Source organism: Sinohyriopsis cumingii, chromosome 18, assembly GCF_028554795.1.
Source record: "Sinohyriopsis cumingii isolate HCF-2022 chromosome 18, ASM2855479v2, whole genome shotgun sequence".
In the NCBI taxonomy this organism is placed as follows: Eukaryota; Metazoa; Mollusca; class Bivalvia; order Unionida; family Unionidae; genus Sinohyriopsis; species Sinohyriopsis cumingii.
The window spans coordinates 98,476,367-98,499,158 of NC_142978.1; the positions used below are offsets into that span (position 1 = coordinate 98,476,367).

The following is a 22,792-nucleotide window of genomic DNA, read 5'->3' on the forward strand; positions in this document are numbered from 1 at the left end:
ATGGTAATTAACTTGCCAACTAGAGAATTCAGACAGAAGTGCCACTCTGCTTGCTAATAAACATGAGAACATAAGTGAAATGAATGTACTGATGTTAACATTGCTACATGGATCTCTTTTGTTATGTTGGATTACATTTAACTCATTGGCAGGTCTAGTGTAGAAGAAATTTTCAAAATCAGACTGTCAATGATTGTCTTTTGGTAAAAAAAAGTGTATTGATGTCTTGTGTAACAGAGTCAGTCCTGATTATGATTCCTTTTCACAATCCATTCAGAGAACACAGCCTCACACCATTTATTCCAAACTCCTACAACAAATCTTATGTCTAAGCATCATACTGGAAAAGCTTTAATGTACATTCTGCTTTGAAAAATGTTAGCTTGTCGTAAAGAAATAAAACTTTGCCTTTAAATTCTTACCAGTGAAGACTCAATGTATTGTGTTTGATTCAAGATACCTCACCTGAAGACTCTATCAATCTATTGTGTTTGATTCAAGATACCTCACCTGAAGACAACAGCTTACCTGGATTCTTTAAAAGTGAAAATTACACTTTAACTCCCACAAAACAACTCTTAGATGCTGAAGATAATTACATTTTAAAGTAAAACACAAACTGTGTGGCAGAACAAGCTAATAATGGTCAAGGAACTAATAAGAATCATAATGGCTGGATCTTCAAATTTCTCAATTAAGCAGAAAATCTGCAGTTCTACAAAATTATAGTGACTCATTAAAGTTACAAAAATACTTTACTTATTCAAGGGCCTAGTATGATGGTCGATAGTGAGAATACAACATCAAAGTAACATGAATTTGCATATGTACACACTTTGTATGGCACGGATCTACATATTAAAGTAAGAAAAAAAATTTGTACAAATGTTTAAGAACTTTTATAGGCATTACTAGCAAGTGTCAAATTCTATGTGACCAAAATTATCAAACTTGCTTCAAAAGATTCAAGTTTTTAGCAATAATTCCTTGCAAATCAATTGTCATGTGTTGACCTTGATTTTACAAACTTTAAAACTAAACAATGGTTGTGCATCCTTGCTACAATCTTACAATTTTAAAACTTAACAGTTGATGTGCATCCTTGCTACAATCTCACAATCATGTAGAAAAGTCATAACATTATCTCAAATATCACAATCATGTAGAAAAGTCATGATATTTATAATCTCAAGTATCACATTCATGTAGAAAAGTCATGATATTATCTCAGGTATCACAATTATGTAGAAAAGTCATAATATTATCTCAGGTATCACAATCATGTAGAAAAGTCATGATATTATCTCAGGTATCACAATCATGTAGAAAAGTCATAATATTATCTCAGGTATCACAATCATGTAGAAAAGTCATAATATTTTCTCAGGTATCACAATCATGTAGAAAAGTCATAATATTATCTCAGGTATCACAATCATGTAGAAAAGTCATGATATTATCTCAGGTATCACATTCATGTAGAAAAGTCATAATATTATCTCAGGTATCACAATCATGTAGAAAAGTCATAATATTATCTCAGGTATCACAATCATGTAGAAAAGTCATAATATTATCTCAGGTATCACAATCATGTAGAAAAGTCATAATATTATCTCAAGTATCACAATCATGTAGAAGAGTCATGATATTATCTCAAGTATCACAGTAAAATCATGTCATATTTGAATTTGAGGAGAATTTATGTCAAACCAGCTGTCAAAAAATATCTCATCAGTAAGGAAAGTCTGGCATGCTAATTATTTGTAAGATATGCTAGGATAACTGCATCATCGAACCTATGTTGGAAATAATCTAACTACTTTTAAGCTTAACATATGGTACCACTGCTGATCTTAAATTTGACTGGACAGAAAATGTATATATTGATAGACAATAGACAGAGACAAATAGGCAGAAAGACAGATTGATCATACTGCTGTTTTCTCAGAAGATTTCCTGACTCCTCTGCATAGGCTCTCTTATCACCCTCCATGATCTGAAGTTTCCTCTCCAGGCTATGCAGGTCCTCTCTCAACTGTGCTTCATCTTGGGGTTCCTCACCAGGACATGCTGCTCTTTTACCTGCTGGCCCACCTGCATTTGGATTCCCTGCAGCTCCCCCTCCACCTCCCAAAAAAATGAGGTTAAAATATGTCACCAGAACATGATCTTTGTAGTGAAAATTGCAGGATGTATCCGGGATTTCCAATTTCTGGACCTAAGTCTAATTTCATCAAAAGTGCTTAGGACTTAGGACTAAGGACTAGATTTAGTCTTGAATATGGAATCTAGATGTCTAATTAGGTAATGATCAACTTTAAATCTGACTTCTAACACATATGTGAATTTAATGCACCATCTGACTGGTTAAAGGTTAAAATCTGCATCAATATGAAGTCCATACTTTCAGAAACTATGATGCCATTTTGACAACATGATTCTCCCCATGATGCATTATCTCAGAAAATAATACAGTCTACAGATTTGTAAACACATTTTAAATAATGTCTTTGAATGGGATAGCAGTTTTATGCTCAAGACTTGGCAGAGAATATCAATAGTTTTACTGTTGTGAGTAACTGATGCATCACCATGAATATCCATTTTACCTGCATCACTGATGTGTCTCTATCGATATACATTTTACCAACATCAATGATGTTTCTCTAATAATATATAATTTTACCAACATCAGTGATTTATCTCTGTGAATATCCATTTTACCAACATCACTGATGTGTCTCTATGAATATCCATTTTACAAACATTACTGATGTATCTGTATCAATATATATTTTTCCAACATCACTGTGTCCCTATGAATATCCGTTTTACCAACATCACTAATGTGTCTCAACAAATATCCAATTTACCTGCATCACTGAGAGAGAGAGAGAGAGAGAGAGAGAGAGAGAGAGAGAGAGAGACAGAAGAAGAATAATGGAAAATACATTGTTCCATTTAGCAGGATACAGAAATCTGAACTGCAGCATACATAATCATTAAATTGCTTTATAAATTTATGATGAAAAGCAGCCAATAAAGTGCTGAATATGGTGAAATATTGTGTAAGTCTATGTATCATTTCAAAAAACTGCTTTTTATTTTCCAAGAGTTCATGGTAACTACAGATAATTTGACTTAAGGCAGAGATGTGATGTACTGGTATTTATTTTCTGAAAACAGCTTGATGTATTGCTTTTTCAATTTGGCTCAATGGATAAATGTTTTTTTTCTTCAGAAAATACATAAAAATCACATTTCTGCATTTGAATGCAAAGTATTCTGGAATTGTTCCAATTGTTTTCTTTTTCTCTCAGTCTAGTGATGAAAATATTGACCATTGGTGTAGCATAAGTTGTTTTTTGATTTCTTAAATTTCCACATAATCACAGTTCATTCCATAACCAATTGCACAAAAAAACCCACACAAAATGATTAGGTTCATAGCCAAAAGGCAAATTCACCCATGCCATGTCTTTCATCTTATTTGCCAATGAGCCTTCTTCATTACATTCAAATTAAAAACTGACAACGCCTTAGGGCTCTAGTAAGTTTCCAATCCTTGTAGTATCTGTCCATGCTAGCACATGAATGCATTTCAAATAGTACACTCTATACTTAGTAGTTTTATAAATATTTTGACTCCATACCTACAAAACCAAATATAAGCCAAATTTATCAGGCTTCCTAATATAAGCATGGTTCGAAGTAACATTTAACAAACTACATTCTGACAGATGCCACTGAAATATGATAAATCTAAACTTCTGCTCGAGGTCGCGATTTGTTGATAATATACTGAGTACATATTATGATTATTATATAGCATGCAACAAATGTGCAACGTCGGATTGAAACTCGATTAAATTATATTCATATTTTAAAAACACACAAATGATATCAATACAGCAAACAACATACCATGTTTGAAATAATTCTTCAACATCTGAATGCTGTCATTAATAAAACAATATTAAAATCTAAGAAAAAACGAAAGTTCTTTTTAGCTTCCACGTGCCGCCAAAGAAACTTGTAAACAATGACGTCACAAACATATGGTTTCCGGTTATTTAAGGTTCACGCAAGAAGCATGTACATGTACGGAAATATATGAGGATTAGCCTTGAACGAATTAAACTACTCTGTGCACAAATTAATATTCACATCGTACTAAATAAGTGATCTTAATGGTATTCGTCAGCTAATCCTGGATAAGGTCAAATGTCACATAAGTTCTTTTGAATGTCCATCCTCTAATGAGACGGGAACTCACAGATATAGTAGAAAATAAATAAAGATTTGGCCTCTAACACACCCGGGGATGGACAGCTCACATTTAACAATTTCAAATGTCAGTCTTACCCCACACCACCACCACCCGTATCCCTTGGATAGGGAAAACATTATAGGAGCTTCTGCTACTCATTAGTGCACGTAACAGTGTGAATTCTGAATTATTGGATTTTGTACCAGGTTAAATCTGTGGCAGATTTAACTATGCTAGCTTTTCTGTACATCTGGTGAAATATGACTTATTAATGAGGTTCTGTTTGATAACTATGTAAGGCGAAACTGCAGAGGAGTGAAGAATTGGTCTTGTTTATTGAAATACCAAGAGTTTAAATGTTGCAGAAACAGTGTATGGACTGGCTGAAATATTTGTCATATATTAAAATTTTGCAGAGATCAGTATATTAAGGAGAGAGAGAATATAATATGTTCCAAACCTGGAGGGGCGTGTATTAATAATGTTCGTTACATAAAACTGGGTTCTTATTGGTAAGTTAACAGTTTAAGATGTGTTTCCTGGCCAAGTTTCGAGTTTTAATAATGGCTTACTCAATATAAACAGGCAATCTGGGTTTTGCGCCAGACGAAGAGGTCTTAACTCATAGGATGGGCGAAACCATCATAAAGATTGTCCAAGTGACGCGTAGTTGAGAGTCTATGAGGGACACACAGGTAGTCAGGAGTACAAGGCGTAAGGGTGAATGAACGTGAGGGGGGAACGAAAGGGTGAACGACCAGTATAATAGACTGCATGACCAAGAGAGGACTCTAAAGGCGGTGATGAAGGAGGAGGCCTGAGGGGACAAGGGTGTTCCTATGCAAGTAGAAGCCAACAGACAAGCTATGTTGATTCTAGAGAGGGTCCCGTGAGCAGTTATCAGGTTATAAAGATATGGGGGACAAAGAAAGTTCGAAACGCCCACTTGATTCCGTGATGAAATTTACAATATCTATGATAAACGGATTCGCTATTTGCTTTTTAGAACGTTGAGTATATTTATTTTTCTACTAGAGGTGCATCCTACAATCGGTTTTCATATTTTCTTTTGTTTATGTTATTATTTAAATTGTTATATTCTGTATACAGGTGGCTTGTGTTGTTCTATTCTTTATCTCAGCTTAGATCTCCATGTATTTCATCCATTAATTTCATATTTTAATAATCGGTTGATCCGGGCTATAACACCGTGGTCGATCATCCTCTATAGATCGATAACCACCATGAAAACGGAAAACCCACAAGAGTTAAATGTGGTGAGATAGATCCAAAGGGCACCACCACAGCAGTTGGCTTCCTATTTGTAACCGTTTCCGAATCACTGGGCCTCTGCGGTTAGGGAACGACAGCTGTCCGATATAGAAGGGGCTTCGTCCCCAACTCTTTTTCACATTCCTCACAAGCATAAGGAAGCAGCGCAACATTACCATGATGGGTTCAGTGAGAGAGAGGTCAGTTGAAATTTTCCCAAACGCTACCTGTTGCTCCCAGAACAACTGCTTGAACAGCTCCTCAGACTGAGGTGGTCTTATGATTAGCGCCATGGACAATTTTACTCGGTGTGTGTTTTCTCTGCCATGTGACATGATTCATTAGCCATTCACTGGCAACACCTTCTGAGACTGAGGCTCTTTATGACAACTTCTGACACAGCTTCCACACTATCCAGTATTAGGGCGGGCTGCATTACATCTCTGCAAGCCTAGTTTCCATCGGGTTTTACGGCTGTTAGTGTACAAACAAGCACCTGAAACTTGCCATTATACCAAAACAAACAAACCAAAAAAAAAAAAAAAAAAAAAAAAAAGCCCACACACGCCAGGTTATAAATATTTGTACGTCCCCTAGCCCACGACAGCGAGGACCCCAATGATAACTAACATCTTGTATTTTTGCTGTTCAGGTAAGATAGAGCGTTTACAAGTTTAAAAACATAATGACTGTCGCTAATATGCAGGCCGTTGCCCATTTTACCTCTGGTCACCATATAGTACTAGTCTTCTCCTTCGCTGATGTCCTGGTATGTTTTTACTGCAAATTATTGACCACGCAACCTCTCTTTTAATGTAATCGAGACGCTCGTTGCGAATACGTTAGTATTTGGCCTACGCAGCTTGAAGTTCCACGACCTTGCAGTGGGGTTCGCATTTAGCGCCTACCGCAATGTAGACATCGCTCTGCTGATCATCATACCAACGTGTTAATATTAGCAGGAATGATGCCTTACTTAATTAGCATGTCTTGTGTCCAAGGCCTTTTCTGCATGTTTGAAGTATAGGAGACCTAGGTCAGCCGATTTGATTTTCAAAAAGCGTCTAGCAAGCATCGAATACAAAACTTCAAAGCCGTCAGGTACTCTTCCGAGGTACAAGAGGTTGCCCAGGTCCTTGGCGTATGATGGTGTAGACATCTTACACCTTTCTTTCGCATACTATTATTACATATTAAAAGGGTCGAGAGTTTGTTTACTAGTGGCTGCTAGCGCCTGTGGTATTTATCGTTTCTCTGGGACCACTGTTTTATGCTGTGGGAGAAGCCCCTGCTGATCCCTAGGCCAGCCGCCAAAATGTGACTGATCCACGGGATATAACATGGTGCCTCCGCGCTTTGGCACTCTTCGGCTGCCTTCCATTCTCAGTCTGACGTCTGTCTTATCAAATCAGCAAGTCTTTTACCAACAGAAACTCTACCTGATCTTTTAGGGGGCACTTTATAGGTATTGTGTACTTCTGTGCTATTTTCATTTATTGTGGCTAAAAGTTATTTTCATATTGTATTTGTGGTAATTGTAAATGATCTAAGCATACAGGTAATCTTTAGCAGTTATTCGTAAAAGGACAACAAATTTCCCAGAGTAGGCAAAAGCAATTCTGACAGTGCAATGAATGAATTAAAAAAATATTATACATTTTTTTTAAAGTCGTTAACCTTTGATGGCCAGGAAGTGAAAATGACGATGCGGAACTAACCCTTTGTTTTACATGTGCACATCTTAAGTAAGACCAAATACAATGCCCAAAATTACACCCATCAATTATACACCAAAAAAGGGAATTAAAAGTTGTTTTAATAGTACCTAAGATGAAAAGCTCTTTTTGAAATTGCCAGAATAAACAGTGAGGAAAACCCGGAACATTCTTTTTTTCTCAAAAATCTAACCCTATGCGAAATATGAAAATGTAGAGTGCCAACCTATTGACCTGATCACTTCCACAGATGTTTCAGCTGACAAATCTGACTTCGGTAACGCTGATAGTTCCGCTGTCGCACTCATCGTTTGTCATCTTTTGACTCTGCTTTTCAATAATATCCTGGACTGTTATCGATCCAGTTGAGGTTGGGGTTAGAACCGAGCTATATCTAAAGTAGCGGAGATGGCTGGTTCTCGTCAAGAAGTTATTGATGATCGGATCATCTGTGAAATCGCTCGCAAAGTGCTTGCGGTCGTCTATAGGCAGAAAGCGGTTGACAACTGCTGTGTACAGACCAAGCAGAAACAAACCCTGCACACCATTCATTCTGGCCCCCAGCTTAGGCTTGCAAAGGTTAGAGGCTGGCCTATGTATTTTTTCGCCATTCCAGAAGCAACTAGCTCAGACAGTCGGTCATGCCGATGTGCTAGTTTCAGCTGCACTTGTGCTGACCGTCTTTGGTCCTTCCCGCTTGGCTGTGCTGGTGCCTTCCGCCCTATCTGCAAACCAATGCAGTACCCGTCAATATTTAGGTCATTCACGACTTCTGTCGCGGTTCTTATGAAGTTTTGATGCATAGTTCATTGATCGTTTGAATGTAGAACGCTGCTGGTGATGCAAACGATATAAAGCCACAAATCACATACCATCGCGCTCAAAAACAGACGGAACAAACTATTAGGACACTGTTGAATATGTACGCAAAAGGAGCTTACCGTAACTTTTCTTTTTAGGAAGTTCATAGGCATCCATTTAATGCGAGGCTTCAGTGAGTAAGTTCCGCTCAGCGTGTCCTGAAATGAGTGTTCGCCTTTGCAGTAGATGATGGCTATCCACAAGTATTCTCACGGAAAATGATCAATAAATTATTTTGTTGTTTACAAATGATCATTACAATCTACAATTATAGGCAAAAGTTAAACACACAATGTAGTTATACTTAATAGATTATATTTCGAGATAATGGTCATTTGTTAACAACATGTTTACTTGGATCTGAATTCAGGGCCTTGTTTTCTCCTTTCAAATGCTATGGTCTACGTGATTTTTGTCAGGTTATTTGCTAAACATTTAGTAAACACATCTGACGTAGTTTGCGAATTTGGAAAAAATTTCCACTGGAAATCACCTGGTCCAGTGCATTTTGTTGTGTCATAAGTCATTTGACAGTCTGTATATAAGGACGACCAATTAAAAAGTTATTCATTCAAATTATAATATTAGTAATTGTGGATACACTTTAGTTGTGTTTAGATATACTTTGAGAGGAATTTATGTTCTTAAATTATTCATTAGAATTAAAATGTACTCACCGACATTTTTTGACTAAAACACTATTTCGGGATACATCAAGACTATAGGTATATCAGCGTATTAAAGACTATCGGTACACTAGCACTTTCTCAAGACCTGGAACACTCGACAACAATCTATACTTTTGGACTTGTGATAGAACTTTTAGGATTATTTGGGACTTAGTTCACAATACAGTAAGTTCCTTTTATATTACACTTTGTATTCCAGGGAAATAAATTATGCGTTGAATTTGATTAAACTTGTTGGTTTTGCTTTTTCTGTTTCTTAGTTTAAGAACATTGTGTGTGTGTGTGTGTGTGTGTGTGTGTGTGCATTTACTTGGTATATTCTCTTGAAAAGAAGCATGATTAAATTTCAAAACACATTAAAAAGGCTAATTTTTCTTCTTTTTAATTGTCCTTCTTTTTGAATTTCTTCACCGGATTTGGTTCGTCTTATCTTTTTTCTTCCTCTTCTTCTGAACGCTCCTCCTCGTTCTCGGTTTCTTTTTCATTTTGTGTCACTCTGAAAACTAGTATCCTTTTCCTTAACAAAGACAACAGATGTAAGATATTTACGTTTGTCGCCCCGACCCGCTTTCTCCTGTCTTGGAGGTTGATTTGCTTTAACGTTCTGGACATCCTGTAGCCAAATGCCCATTCTCCTGACAGATCTAACAAGTATTTCCACGCTTATCTCGATATAGGTCGATAAATCAGCCCCTCACTCTTGACGATATTGACTGATGGTTTAGAGTCTGATAACACTATTCATTAAAACCTACAAAAATAGGCAGCCAATCTTGCCTGCATACATCGGTATACATTTTATACACTTACCGGTATGTCTTGTAGCTACGGAGCTAACGTCGGCTAAAGGGTTATTTTGGTGTCATGAACATTATATTTCCAGAGCAAACCTTGTTTGGCGACTCGTAAATCCACGTAGAATATCACAACCCTCTATCTTGTGGTCATTTTGGATTAAATATGGCTCTTACCAAATGCCGGTTAGCGTCTACAGTGTACGCAGGTGTGTTCAGGACAGACTTGCATTCAGCAAAATTGCACATTTGAATGAACAGGTGACATCAGACCCATACATAATCCAACAGTATCAACACAAATTTGGTGGTTGGGGGCGGTTGATTTATTGGATTAATCTCGATAGGAATAGTCAGAAGTCTTGTTGGAGGTTTATTTTCGAATGACTATCAGCACATTTGTGACGAAAAGTGTTATCCGTTGTAGATCTTTGATCTTCACGGGTTGAAATCGAAAGAATGTATTTTCTTAGTTGGAGGGATGATAGAAACAAAGAAGAGTGTACTTTGGTCAAATGCAAGGAGAAACTAGAAGTGAAGCGGCTACGACGTTTGGTGTCAAACAATACTCTCTACGAAGTATTTGCAGAAGTTCACACTAGCGATTTCGAAGAGTCAGTTATTGATCCTTATCCAACACCATCTACAACCTCCTATAGAAGACCAAGAAAGTCAGGAAGAAAAGAATGTTCTTTGTAGCAACTGAAGATTTATTTCACATTCCAGCTGCTCACAATGTGAATTCCATAGCATTTAGAACGACTTCCTAACGTACACGGTCAAGTTTAATGATTTCAAATCGCAGGTATTGGAGTGTATGCTAGAGGAATCGAAACGACAGGGCTGTACTAACGATTAAGATTGTTACCGACCGTCCATCACTAACGACATTTTGAAATCTCCAGTGTGGATCGAGTTCAGTATAACTGCATAATTAACTTCTTCCAAACTCTTGGATATAATTAAACACATGGAATAAGAAACCATTCTTATGGCAACGTGTCGCCTCCTTCAAAATGACGTGTTTAGCTCGTGCGATCGCGGTGGCACTTTTGTATGAGGAAAATGACACAACAGAATTGAAATAGAGCCAAATAAGGACGACAAATAGAAATCGTTTTCGAACAAGCAGGAAGTTCTAAAGAGATCGTGTAGAGATCCTGAAATGAAAAAAATTCAAGATGTTCTCACCTCTCCTTATGAGTTAAAAGTGTACTTTCACATTGTTCATTGAGATATCATATTTTTGTGGACCAAATTTTCCAGTCGTCTTGAATTTGACTATAGTCTGGAAATACACAGTTTGAGAAAAGTGATCCTAGACTATCAAAAATATTGAACAAGAACCCATGAAACTAGGTAAAGAGGATTTTTTGTTTTCGTCAGAATCATTTCGATGCTAATACTTCCATCACACGATTTCTCGCTCGGATACATAAACTCCTGTGACATACGTGTCCATGGATTATGCAATTGGGACAAACATATTCATTGTAGAATTACCTATCATGGCTGTTTTGTGTCTAATCAATGCACTCCAGAAGGACAAGAAAGACAAGGCGAACGTTTGCGAGTTCTGCATCGTACAAGAGAGATCACACGAAATAATTTCAACAACAGACTGAGTTTGCTAATTATTCGCAATGATTTTGAGTCAAAATTATAGAATCGGATCATCTATGTAATATTCAAAGATATGACAACTAACACGAGTAATTATTGAATAACATGAATAAGAAAAAGAACTGAGACCGTTGTGTAGAATTTATCTTTTTCCACTATGAATGTTTCCACACTACTGGAATTCTCATTCCAAACATGTGGACTAATCACTTTTGCAACAAATGCGCTCATTGGCCTTTTTTTAATCATCGTCAGAAATTGTGGCGTGATTCAATGTGGACGTGAAAAAATCCTTTGTGACTCTTATGTTCTTTTTCATTTTCATGAGTGGGTTTAATACCCCAGTGACGATACCTGGGAGCAAAGAGGGTGCTATCATTAAGGAGTTTTTTGTCTGTACATTTGAGTACGATGCCTTTAATAAACGTTTTGAATGGCATAAATGGTTATTCAACCAAAGCTTTGCTTGAATTACATAAGTTTGTGAAGCTCTGGAGAAGTGGATACAATAAGCTTGAAACGGCTTAGAAAATAAGACTGGATCCCATACCGTGCTTGTTTGGGCTTTAAGAAACCCAAAGATCGCGTACAACTTTTACAGACGTTCCATTCATGGATCGCCCACCTGTTATCCTCACCAAGGCCTGACGAATACTTTTACCCAGTTCAACATGGAAAAATTACACGACAACATTTACCAATGACGCCTGCATATGGAAAATCAAGGATACAACGTGGTAGAAATATGGGAACACGACTACGACCGACGTTTCAAAACGTATCCAGAATTCGGACACATCGTCAGAAAGTACGATGCCATTGATGTCAAACCTTTGAATCCATGCGAGATGTTTTGTTTGGACGATGAACCAGTGCTACGTATGTACTGTACGAAGAAGACGAATCTCAAGTACAAGAAATCAGCGCCGACACTTATTCGTTGCATTCTCTGTTGTGCAAAACTATGTTTGATCTACCGGTTACCATGAAGCTGCGACGGAACACATCAACGCTGAACCCGTTCGCCTGTACGAAGTTTTGATCAAATATAAGGTTCATCCACTAACGAACTTGTTACATATAGTGTTGTTTGTTCAATGTCATGGAAAACTGATGTTTTCTTTATGTCGTACACATACTGCGACGTGTAATCAACAGTATCTGGTCGTCGCGATGACCAAGAACGTCCACTTACAGGAATGTGGAAGGGGACGCTCGTGCCTCAAACGGAAATTAAACGAAAATTAAAAGCGATATTCCGATTTCGTTTTCTTCATTTGTGCTTGAAGTGGATGGCTACCTCTAATGGCCGGATCCATTTTTGCAATGATCTTTGAATATCCTCTAATTTTTCCTTAGGTGAGCCTTTCTCTTTGTTGCATTGTAGCATGCATTTGGCGCGAAATGTGAGTCTGAGAGAGAGAGAGAGAGAGAGAGAGAGGACATGCAGTTTGTCAAATTTACAGGTATTGTTGAAATGATGTTTGGTTGCATTTGCATCACTCTTATTTTCAAATTCATTCTTGTAGAATTTTATTTTCTTTGTAATATCAGAAAAAAATGGATGTTCCTATGCCAAAATTAGTTCCCTAGCTTTTACATTGTGGGTTTTGGCACAGGCTCATGCTGATCAGACTAATTTTATCCTGTAACATGTTCCAATTGTGCGATGCTTAGCGTAGTAACAAACATGTCAACATTAGGTTTCAAAACCAACATTTTTATTACACCCTGTTTGCTTACACCCTGTTCCGACCCACGAGAAGCTACTGGCAAGCTTTCTCACATACCCACATTGGCTGAATCCGAGACTCGAAACCACGCAGACAGAGGTGAGATGGCAGTGATCCGTAACGGAAAGTGCTTTAGACCACTCGGCCACTCGGAGCCCCTCATCATGCAAGATAGCCAATTAGAAGGGCGAACATCTTTGAAGATACCCATCAAGAGGTACCAGCATCAGTGAAGATAGCCAATATGAGAGCTCAGCATCAGTGAAATTAGTATGCATCAAGTGGAACAACTTGAGTGAACTCAAAAATTTGATCAGAGAAACCAGCATCATTTCACTTGGCTGCATCCAAAGTTAAGATGATATATGTTTACTTGATTTTTACCAAAGTAAAAAAAAATGTCTTGGTCAGAATGTTTCAGGATGACTGGATCAGGTTCAACGTTATTTCCTTGTCCTGATAGAGATTACTAAAAGTCACTAAGTTTAATTCGTGTCCTTTAATGGCACTAACAAGAAATCTATGGTTGTACTGTCAAGCTAATAACAGGGACAGGAACTGACTTTTTTTTATACCTTCAGTTTTGTTGGTACGTTAACCTAAAGGCATTGGCAAGCATGTAAAATTTATACCCAAAAAACTATTTTCAAATAGTCATACCAGAATTCTAAATGAACAAATCAATTTTCAAATTAATCCCAGCCAGAATGTGAATCAAACAGAAAATACATGTAGGTCTGGGGCAATATCATGGATAGTCCTGACCCTTTATTCTCCAAAACTTTTGAACATAAAACTGATGTTTAACTCCCAAAACCCAAACTCTGATAAATACTGGTATATACTGCACTCCCTCTTTATAACACTGTTCACAGAAGCCATAAATGTTAGCTACACTGTAAGTGAGGAATCCTTACATTGAGGGATGTTCAAATAAGTCTGTACGTCATAATGAAGGCTACAAGCACAAAGATATTTTATGGTATGAAATCACAGTACAATAATTCTCATTGACCAAGAAATGACATAGAAGGTGAAATAATTCATTAAGAAATGAAAAAAGAAAATTCAAACATTTTCAAAGAATATGTGATTGTACTGGTTAGCAGTACTATGATGGGTAGTAACCAGTCAATGTACACTCAGGTGTAGTAATGGTTTCAATTATTAACATCATAGCAATACTATGATGGGTTTTAAACAGTCAGTGTACACTCAGGTGTAGTAATGGTTTCAATGATTAACATCATAGCAATACTATGATGGGTTTTCAGGGATGGTCCTGGCTTTTAAAAAGCTGTCGCCAAAAAAATCGCCAACCTCAATATTTTGTCGCCAATTTTCAAAAAGTGTCGCCAGAACAAGTAGTGTACATTTTTCCAAGTGTTAATTTAGTCTATTAATGTAACAGGCAATGAAAATTACAAAAGATGGGTTACTTAATTCTTTAATTACAACAAGCATTAACAAAATGTTACAAAGTGTTACATGAAGATCCGTCGCAATTTTAGGGCTGCCCACTTGTTGAATGCAGTTTCAAAGTCTAATTTTTCACATCTGTACGTGCTGATTCTCATGAAATTCTCGAGAGACGAGATGCAGAGTTTATTTCTGATGTCAGTTTTTTTGAGGTTCATCTTACTGAATCTACGTTCACAGTCCACAGCACTGACAGGTGACACCAGTAGTCTATCAGCAGCCCCCCCCCCCCCATGGCTAGCTTCACAAAGCTTGTAGTGAATTGCTTCCTAAATCCCAAGAATGATCACTGAATGCTGTATAAATTTTCTCGACAAACAAAATATGATCTCCATTCCCACGAATGAAACTTACACGAGTCAACACCTGGCAATATTGGACCGTATATATAAGCATAAATTCACACCCAATTTAGAGATTCTTTCACTCTTGTATTTTGAGAAATAAATAATTATTATTAATTATGCAAAACTGGTTGTTTTTTTTTGTGCTATTTCTTGTTTCGGAGTTTAAGTCTCAGCAGCCGTAACACTGATTGATGGCCAAAGGAAAAGAACAATGAGTAAAATGCTGCACTGGCGACAGACATAATTGTGATTGAGATTTTTCCATTTGCTTTGTATTTATACACAGTAGTCGGTACTTCAAAGGTTATCGGTTTTCTATGAAGGTTCAGCAAAACTATTGTACTGGTATATGTAAAAAAAAAAAAAAAAAAAAAAAAAACCAACATAAGATTTAGCCATTCAATTAATTGTATCTGTTCTATTCACGTCTTCAGAAGTCGGTCAGTTGTAGGTATAGTGCGGTAGCATGATTGACTGTATCGCAGCATACAGTACTCAGCCCAGATGTCAGCATAAGCAGATTATGATGTAACAATGCACTGTAAAGATGGGGTTGTCAATACGAACAAAGGATTGTTTGTGTAACAGATTGATTCCAATACATTGCTTAGTCAAGTTTGTGGCTTCCTTTCGTTCTCCCTTTTAATTTATCCAGTCCAAATCTATGATTGTATGTACAAATTAAATAACCAAAAAGTCTGTCGCCAAAAAAATCGCCAGATGGGATATTTTTGTCGCCAATAAGGAAAAAAAATCGCAATTTGCGACATTGGCGAAGCCCAGGACGATCCCTGAACGGTTTTAAACAGTCAATGTACACTCAGGTGTAGTAATGGTTTCAATGATTTACATCATAGCAGTGCTATGATGGGTTTTAAACAGTCAGTGTACACTCAGGTGTAGTAATTGTTTGAATTATTAGCATCATTGCAGTACTACAATGGGTTTAAACATTCAATGTACACTCAAGTGTAGTAATTGTTTGAATTATTAACATCATAGCAGTACTACGATGGGTTTTTAGGATTCAATGTACACTCAGGTGTAGTAATTGTTTGAATTATTAACATCATAACATTGTGCAAGCAATGTGAATGACATCTCATAAATGTTACATAAACTTACCTTAATGTCCTCAGTATTCTGAATGTCACCTTTTGACAACAGCACTTGTCTAATGCTCTGGTAATGACTAATACAGTCTCCAGACATAAAAATCTGGTGAATTTCTGTAGGTGCGAAGAGTTGTATTTTTCATTACATTTTCTTTGTTCATTTTAAAATAATTTTGCAAACACCTGCCAAACAGTTCTGCTTGGTTAAGGTCAGGACTCTGTGCTTCATTAGTTTTGAATATTATTTCTCAATTTCCATTAATCTGTCTCTCTTGTCCATCCATTGCACATGGATGATGTCATCCTGGTACATCCATAGTTATTCTGAGAAGTACTTCACAAAAACAAACCATGGAAACTTTTAAAATGCATCAATATACTTGGCATAGTCATGCTGCCATCCACAAAGGCAAAATTGTCCACCATAAAATGTTAAACAACCTCACATCTTCAACTTCAACTCTCTGCCAGGACCAAGGCTGAGGTATGCTGGACAGCAGCTTTTCCGTTTCTTGTTCTTTTTCACCACTTTAACCTTTCTGTCAAGTTTCACTATAATGGTTATCTCGTCAATAAATAAAACTTCCATCCAATTATTCTCAACAGTCCATGAACCATGCAAGATGTTTCTTCATGCATGCCTAATTTATTACATACAGTTCTTGGGAAAAATCCTCGAGAATGCAAATGTCACTACATAGTTCTTTTAGATACACTTTGTGGGACAAACACGTTGTATAAATTGGTTACTTCCTTCAATGAATTCCTGTGGTTCACTTTTACAATCCATCAACAACTGCCTATTTTCCAGTGTTTTTTTCCCCACACTACCTCTCTCCCAAAATCTTTAAAACATTCTGCAAAATGTAGAGGGATGAATTCCTAGTACTTGTTCAGCTTGTACTCTTGTAGAGATTCGTATCCCTCTGGAATCGAATATACGATGGTTTGTTTTGCTCTGACAATGAATTCCTTTCTGGGACCCACCATGTTGAAATTGACAGCATCTACATATTGCAGATGACAATCCGATTTCTGGAAATTACATGTGTTAAAAATAGGAACTATGTGGCTGAGTACAAGATGCTCCAGCAAGGGGGACAAAACAGGGTTTTGCATTTTTATTCCTCATTTTGGTGGGAGCGTTAGGAACATATTACAGTTGGCCATCTTGAAACTTAAACAATTATGGCACCAGTGTGTACATGGATTATATGTAGATAAATTAAATTTGGCATTCTTGAAAAGGAACTTACAGGCAGAAAATTCTGAAAGTGTAGTTAAATGTTTATTCAATGCATCAAAGATACATAATGTTAAAAACAGGAAACACTTCCATAACATTTTTTCCAACCATTAAGATAACTGATGCAATATTGTTACTTTACATAAGCATAAAGGACTCTAGTATATTTTCAATTATTTGTTAAAGTTTATCTGATGTGCAGCATTTTAGGATTGGTAATTTTTAAGAATCATAATGATGTTAAATAAATGAACAATGAACATGGCTAAATCATTTTAATCAAAAGACACGGAGGACACACAGGAAACAAGTTTAACAAGAATCAAAATTAGCAATAATTAACAATTAATACAATGCTCAAAGAAGTAAATGCAGTCTTCATGATAAACCAAATGCATTTTAAAAAGAGAACCTTCTCTAAAATATATATAACATAAAACTCTTGCATCATGGTCTAGTTTCAAATGCATAGTCAAAATGACAAAATCTATTCATTGCCTCATGGTAATATTATCATAGGTAAATAATCATACCATAATGATTTATGACATGATCTGCCTTGGTTCAGCAAAACCTGTCTCAGAAGACATCCATTTAATGGACACACGCTTAAGAAGTTTAACATTTAAGGACCAATTCTGTCTATTGAACTTTTCTATTCACCCTTGATATAAAAGACACTTTTAAAAAAAACAAAATAATATAATCCTTTCATTGTCCATTATAGACAAGTTTCACTGTTTCTTGGGTTATTTTGTTTGTCTCACATACAAATTCAAGTGATACATTGGAATAACTTTGTTGGTATTAAAATTATTGAATGGAACACTTACATCATAAAATGAATTTACCTATCTATAAATAAACTGGAATCTAATGACGAATCGGGATAATAAAAGCACATGTAAAAGAAAGTAGTGTACACCAGATATAAGTCCAGGGTCTTTCCAAGTTCTTATTGCAAAAATCTGATAATTTTCAGCAATGAAATATCATCAATAAGGAAACAAGTCTTATTTTAATATTTTAAATACATGTAATAAAATGCAGTCTTTTTCAGATCTCTTCTTAATCTGAAGGGCATTATATGTATTTAATATAATTAACCCATATTTTAAGCCAATTATATTTCCTTTGAAACATTTTAGACCAGGGGTCTCAAACATGTGGTCTGCATGTAGCCTGCCAAGCCATATCATGTGGCCCACAAAAAGTTTGGCAACACAAGGTGTCATGATAGATAACAAAGGTGGTGCGGCCCTTGGGCCATAAAAAATGCCCTCATGTGGCCCTCAGGGTGGTTTGTGTTTGAGAAACCTTGTTTAGACCAGTTAGGTAATTATGTTGAATATGCCCATAGCGTGAAACGTGTCATATTTAACAGTATCACACTAGTGATTATATTAGTGAGTATATCATTCAGTTATTCATTTATTTAAATCAAAGTATTGAAAACGCTCAAGACCTGGAAGGTTGAATTTATACTAATTTATAAAGGGTCAGATAGAAGAACATCATATTTTGCTATTTATGGCCCTTTTCACTGTTGTACACAGACTGCTCTAAGCAAATTTTAAAATAAAATTCTAAATTATCTTTTTTTATATGCCACTAGTTCAGTTATATCCATATTCTAACTATTTAGCCTGCAACAACACTTTCTATTTGCAACCTAATTAATAATGCAAATGAAAAGGTTTTAGTGATGTAGCGCTTGGACCAATACACATGCCCTCATGTAGCCCTCATTGTCATTTGAGTTTGAGACCCCTGATCCAGACTGCACAGTATAAAAAATCAAACCTTATTCATAAAATATGGTATTTTCATGTCAGATACAATTAAACTTTTGAGCATAAAGTAGCAATTTTGTGTCAAAGAATTTCTCTATGACAAATAAATAAAATTATAACACACCAGAAAATAATACATTCAAGAATAAGTCAATAATTTATACTGAGCAGTTTGATCAAGTGAAACACACAATTATTCCAACCATCTAGTTAATTTATAAAGCATAACCTTAAAAGGAGTGCCTTATTCTTATCACCAAAACTTGAACAAAAACTTCAACAAACTTTGAAATAATGCACAAATTAGCAGCATAAAGAACATAGAGAAGAAAATTGCAAATTCAAATACAAAAGGAATAAAGAATATTGCACAAACCCATAAATACATGACACTGTATGCAAACTTAATTCATATGTATAAATGAACAATTACATTGACAAGCTAGATTCTAAATGCATCCAGAGATGGAAGAAAAGTGATTATTCTTTTAAGTCAATACAAATATAAAAGTTATTAAAAGAAGGCCTGATGATACTTAAAAAGATCTTCAAAAGTCATTAAAATTGGCTCAAACATTTCATAAAAAAATCTAGAATTTGATAACTTATTATTTACTATAACAATCAATATGGTTGCATATAATTTAAAGGACTGACAAATTTATTAGTAACTAGGATAAGAAAAAGGTCAAAGCTTTGGAATTTACTGGGAAGGAATGAAGCAGGATTTATTTTTGCATTTTTGTCAAGGGTAATGAATATCCACACATTTAAATCCACCAAAAAGCTAGCATTGTTTTACTGCATTAACCAATATGACCTCATTGAATTTTATCTGCATAAAACCATCCATTTAACCCCAAGCCACAAAATGTTATCCCCTTGAATAATTTTAATATTAGATTATATATTAGGAAGAAAAATGTTGATTACACACCCATTCTAATTTTAGTAATATCAGGACAGGAAAAATGTCCCATTTCATTCTTTCTTTATAGTCTTCTGTGCATAATTTGTTTAAAATTACTACTATCCAATTTTAGCATTCAAATACCCTTTTTATTATAAAACATCTTCCAAGCACATGTTAATTTTAATAACTAGTGATCACCAAAATTGCCTGTCAGAATGATCAGATTGTGAATCATTTCAATAACAAGAGACTCAAGTGGGCCTGATATTGCTCACCTGTTTCACATAACAGCTGACCATTTAACTTAAGCAGTCTTTTGTTTTTGTTGTTTTGGGGCTTAACAAAAGAAAGTCTCAGGAAGAAACACCAACCCACATGAAGATACTGGCAAGCTTTCTCACATACCCACATATGCCAAGCCTAAGAGTTGAACCCATGTGGACAGACAGGTGGGGTGGCAATGATAGATAATGGTGAGTACTTTTGACTACTAGGCCATCCAGGGCCCCCAAGCTTTTTTAGTATTGTAAGAACACAGCCTAGGTAAGTATACTATCACCCAAATCTTATATTGTGTTGATTTTAATTATTTTACTACATCTGGATAAAACTTTGTTCTAAAGATAATTTCATTATTTATATTAACAGTCTCTTGCTGATAATAGCAGTCATCCAAGATATGAATGATACAAACCATGGTTTACAGAAACTAATGAGAAACAGTCTCAAGATCAAGTGGTAACAATCAAAAAAGCTCAGCAAATTAGATGCAATGTACCTCATTAATATGCACTGATCTCAACTGCAACAGAACAATGATAACATTGACAACATAAGCTTAAGGTAGATCAAACTTCAATCAGAATTTGGTCTTGAGAGTGGAAACAAGATTACCGCATTATGTGTAGATCCTGCTTCTAATCAAACTGATCCAACAAGCTGATAATAAAAGACTATTAAAATTCCTGATGAAAATTTGATTAAAAATATAGTTGCTTGATCATTTATAAACACAAGCAATCAAATCCAAGGTCACATAAAAAATTCTCCAAGATCTTTGTCATATTTATGAACTGAAACTTACAAGGAATTTTGAAATGGTGCATAGAAATACAGGGCATTTAAAATAAACAGATCCAGAGATCAAATCAAGAAACACTTATCAAAATGAAAAATAAAGCCCAACAAACTCTGGTGTGAGTATCTCTATTCAAGGCAGATATCTGACCTTCCTAGTTGTTCAAGGCACTGAAGACAAAGTTCTAACATTATATGCCTATTCTGTACCCTCTCTGCTTCATTGATACCAGGAAAAGCATACCCATCTGGAAAAAACATACATTTCTGTAACGATGCAATCTGAGCACACTCGTTTAACAATATGTAGATATCCTGAATAGGCAAAGGAGTAAAAGTTTGAATAGTTATCATTTTAAGTTTACTGCACTCTACACACTTCTTTATGATCTGTCGGAGTCCAACGTCTGAAAGACTTGTATATGAGATTCCAAAGCAAACAATATCAGGCATTCGGTGCAAAATATCCACACACAGATATGCAAGAGTTTTGAGATCATTTCGACTCAAATTCAGTTCCTGTAGGAATTTTAAATTCTCCCACTGCAGTAAGAATTGGATGTCATTTTTGCTAAGTCGACAGTCACACAAGTTCAAGTAATGTATACTCTGGTTCAAATCAGTCAGCAGCGTATCCAGACACTCTTTTAGATTGCATGCTGACAAATTTAATTTCTGCAGCCTTGGAAGGTGCCTGAGGGTTTGACTGAGCTCATGTGCTGCATTAGGATAGACGTTGATGTGAATCGTGTTTGGCAGGCTCAAAGAAGTCAGGTTTGGCAAAAGAAGTAAACCTTCCAGTAGATCATTAAATCTTTTGATTACTGTACACAGTAGAGGATCAGTGATCTGAAGATGAGTTATATCCTGCAAAATAAAAAAAATGATTAGACATGAAACATGGTCTTCATTGGGAGGTGGTTTCATTTCAGAAGGTAAATTGGCTTTTTATGCAGTAAGTAGGACTGGGCTAGCTTGATTGCTATTAAGAGAGAGTGGTTTTATTCAACTGTGGAAAGGTTGAGCAAATATCTGTTCACCAACTTGTCCCAGACAAGTAACTACTGAAAAATTACTGGTCTGTCAAAACTTACCATTTGTCTGTAACATAGAAAATATATATGGAAATTTTAGTGTGAGTTCCTATGTTTATGCATGCATTCAATATTGAAACATTTTTACAGAAAGAATTTCGTGAATTAACAGCAATACTACAACCCTCTTTTCTACATCACAAAGTAACAATTCAAAAGCCAATTTCAACAAAAGTTTTTAATGCAAAAACAAACCAAAAACATTAAAACAAAAACATTATGATCAGTAAATCAAGTGCTCCATACCTCTGTAAAGCTCGAATCAACCAAATCCTTTTCTTAGCTAGACTATTTCAAAGAGGAAAAGTTTTTGTAGCCAACAAGGTATCAAAAGCATTGTCCATGTCAAACTGGTTGAAGTTTTCAGGCAAGCTATCATTTTTGCTTATATTACAATCTCCTTCATTTATCATTTTGCGTTGGTGATTTTTGGTAGGAATATTGCTGGTTTGAGTTGGTGGTTTTTGGCATTGGAATATTGCTGGTTTGAGTTGGTGGTTTTTGGCATTGGAATATTGCTGGTTTGAGTTGGTGGTTTTTGGCATTGGAATATTGCTGGTTTGAGTTGGTGGTTTTTGGCATTGGAATATTGCTGGTTTGAGTTGGTGGTTTTTGGCATTGGAATATTGCTGGTTTGAGTTGGTGGTTTTGGCATTGGAATATTGCTGGTTTGAGTTGGTGGTTTTTGGCATTGGAATATTGCTGGTTTGAGTTGGTGGTTTTTGGTATTGCTGGTTTGAGCATTTAACATACTTTACCTGCACAAAT

General features: G+C 35.9%; 2 protein-coding genes across 5 annotated transcripts in view; both read right to left on the reverse strand.

Annotated features, from left to right (window-relative positions):
* The window catches only part of LOC149777567 (coiled-coil domain-containing protein 63-like), an 86,885-nt gene extending 82,847 nt beyond the window's left edge, over window positions 1–4,038 (reverse strand). Inside the window, exons 1-2 of the mRNA XM_089940809.1 lie at window positions 3,928–4,038; window positions 1,938–2,130 (exon numbers count right to left, since the gene is read on the reverse strand). Coding sequence (XP_089796935.1) covers window positions 1,938–2,130; window positions 3,928–3,952 — 218 coding nt within the window. The 5' untranslated portion in view covers window positions 3,953–4,038. The remainder of the gene's footprint in view (window positions 1–1,937; window positions 2,131–3,927) is intronic.
* A 13,369-nt stretch (window positions 4,039–17,407) lies between these two features.
* LOC149777568 (leucine-rich repeat-containing protein 14-like) overlaps window positions 17,408–22,792 on the reverse strand; it is a 47,645-nt gene continuing 42,260 nt past the window's right edge. For all 4 annotated transcript variants that reach the window (XM_089942182.1, XM_089942179.1, XM_089942180.1 and 1 more), the window contains exon 7: window positions 17,408–21,797. In XM_089942182.1, the coding sequence (XP_089798308.1) occupies window positions 21,060–21,797 (738 nt within the window). In that variant the 3' untranslated portion in view covers window positions 17,408–21,059. The remainder of the gene's footprint in view (window positions 21,798–22,792) is intronic.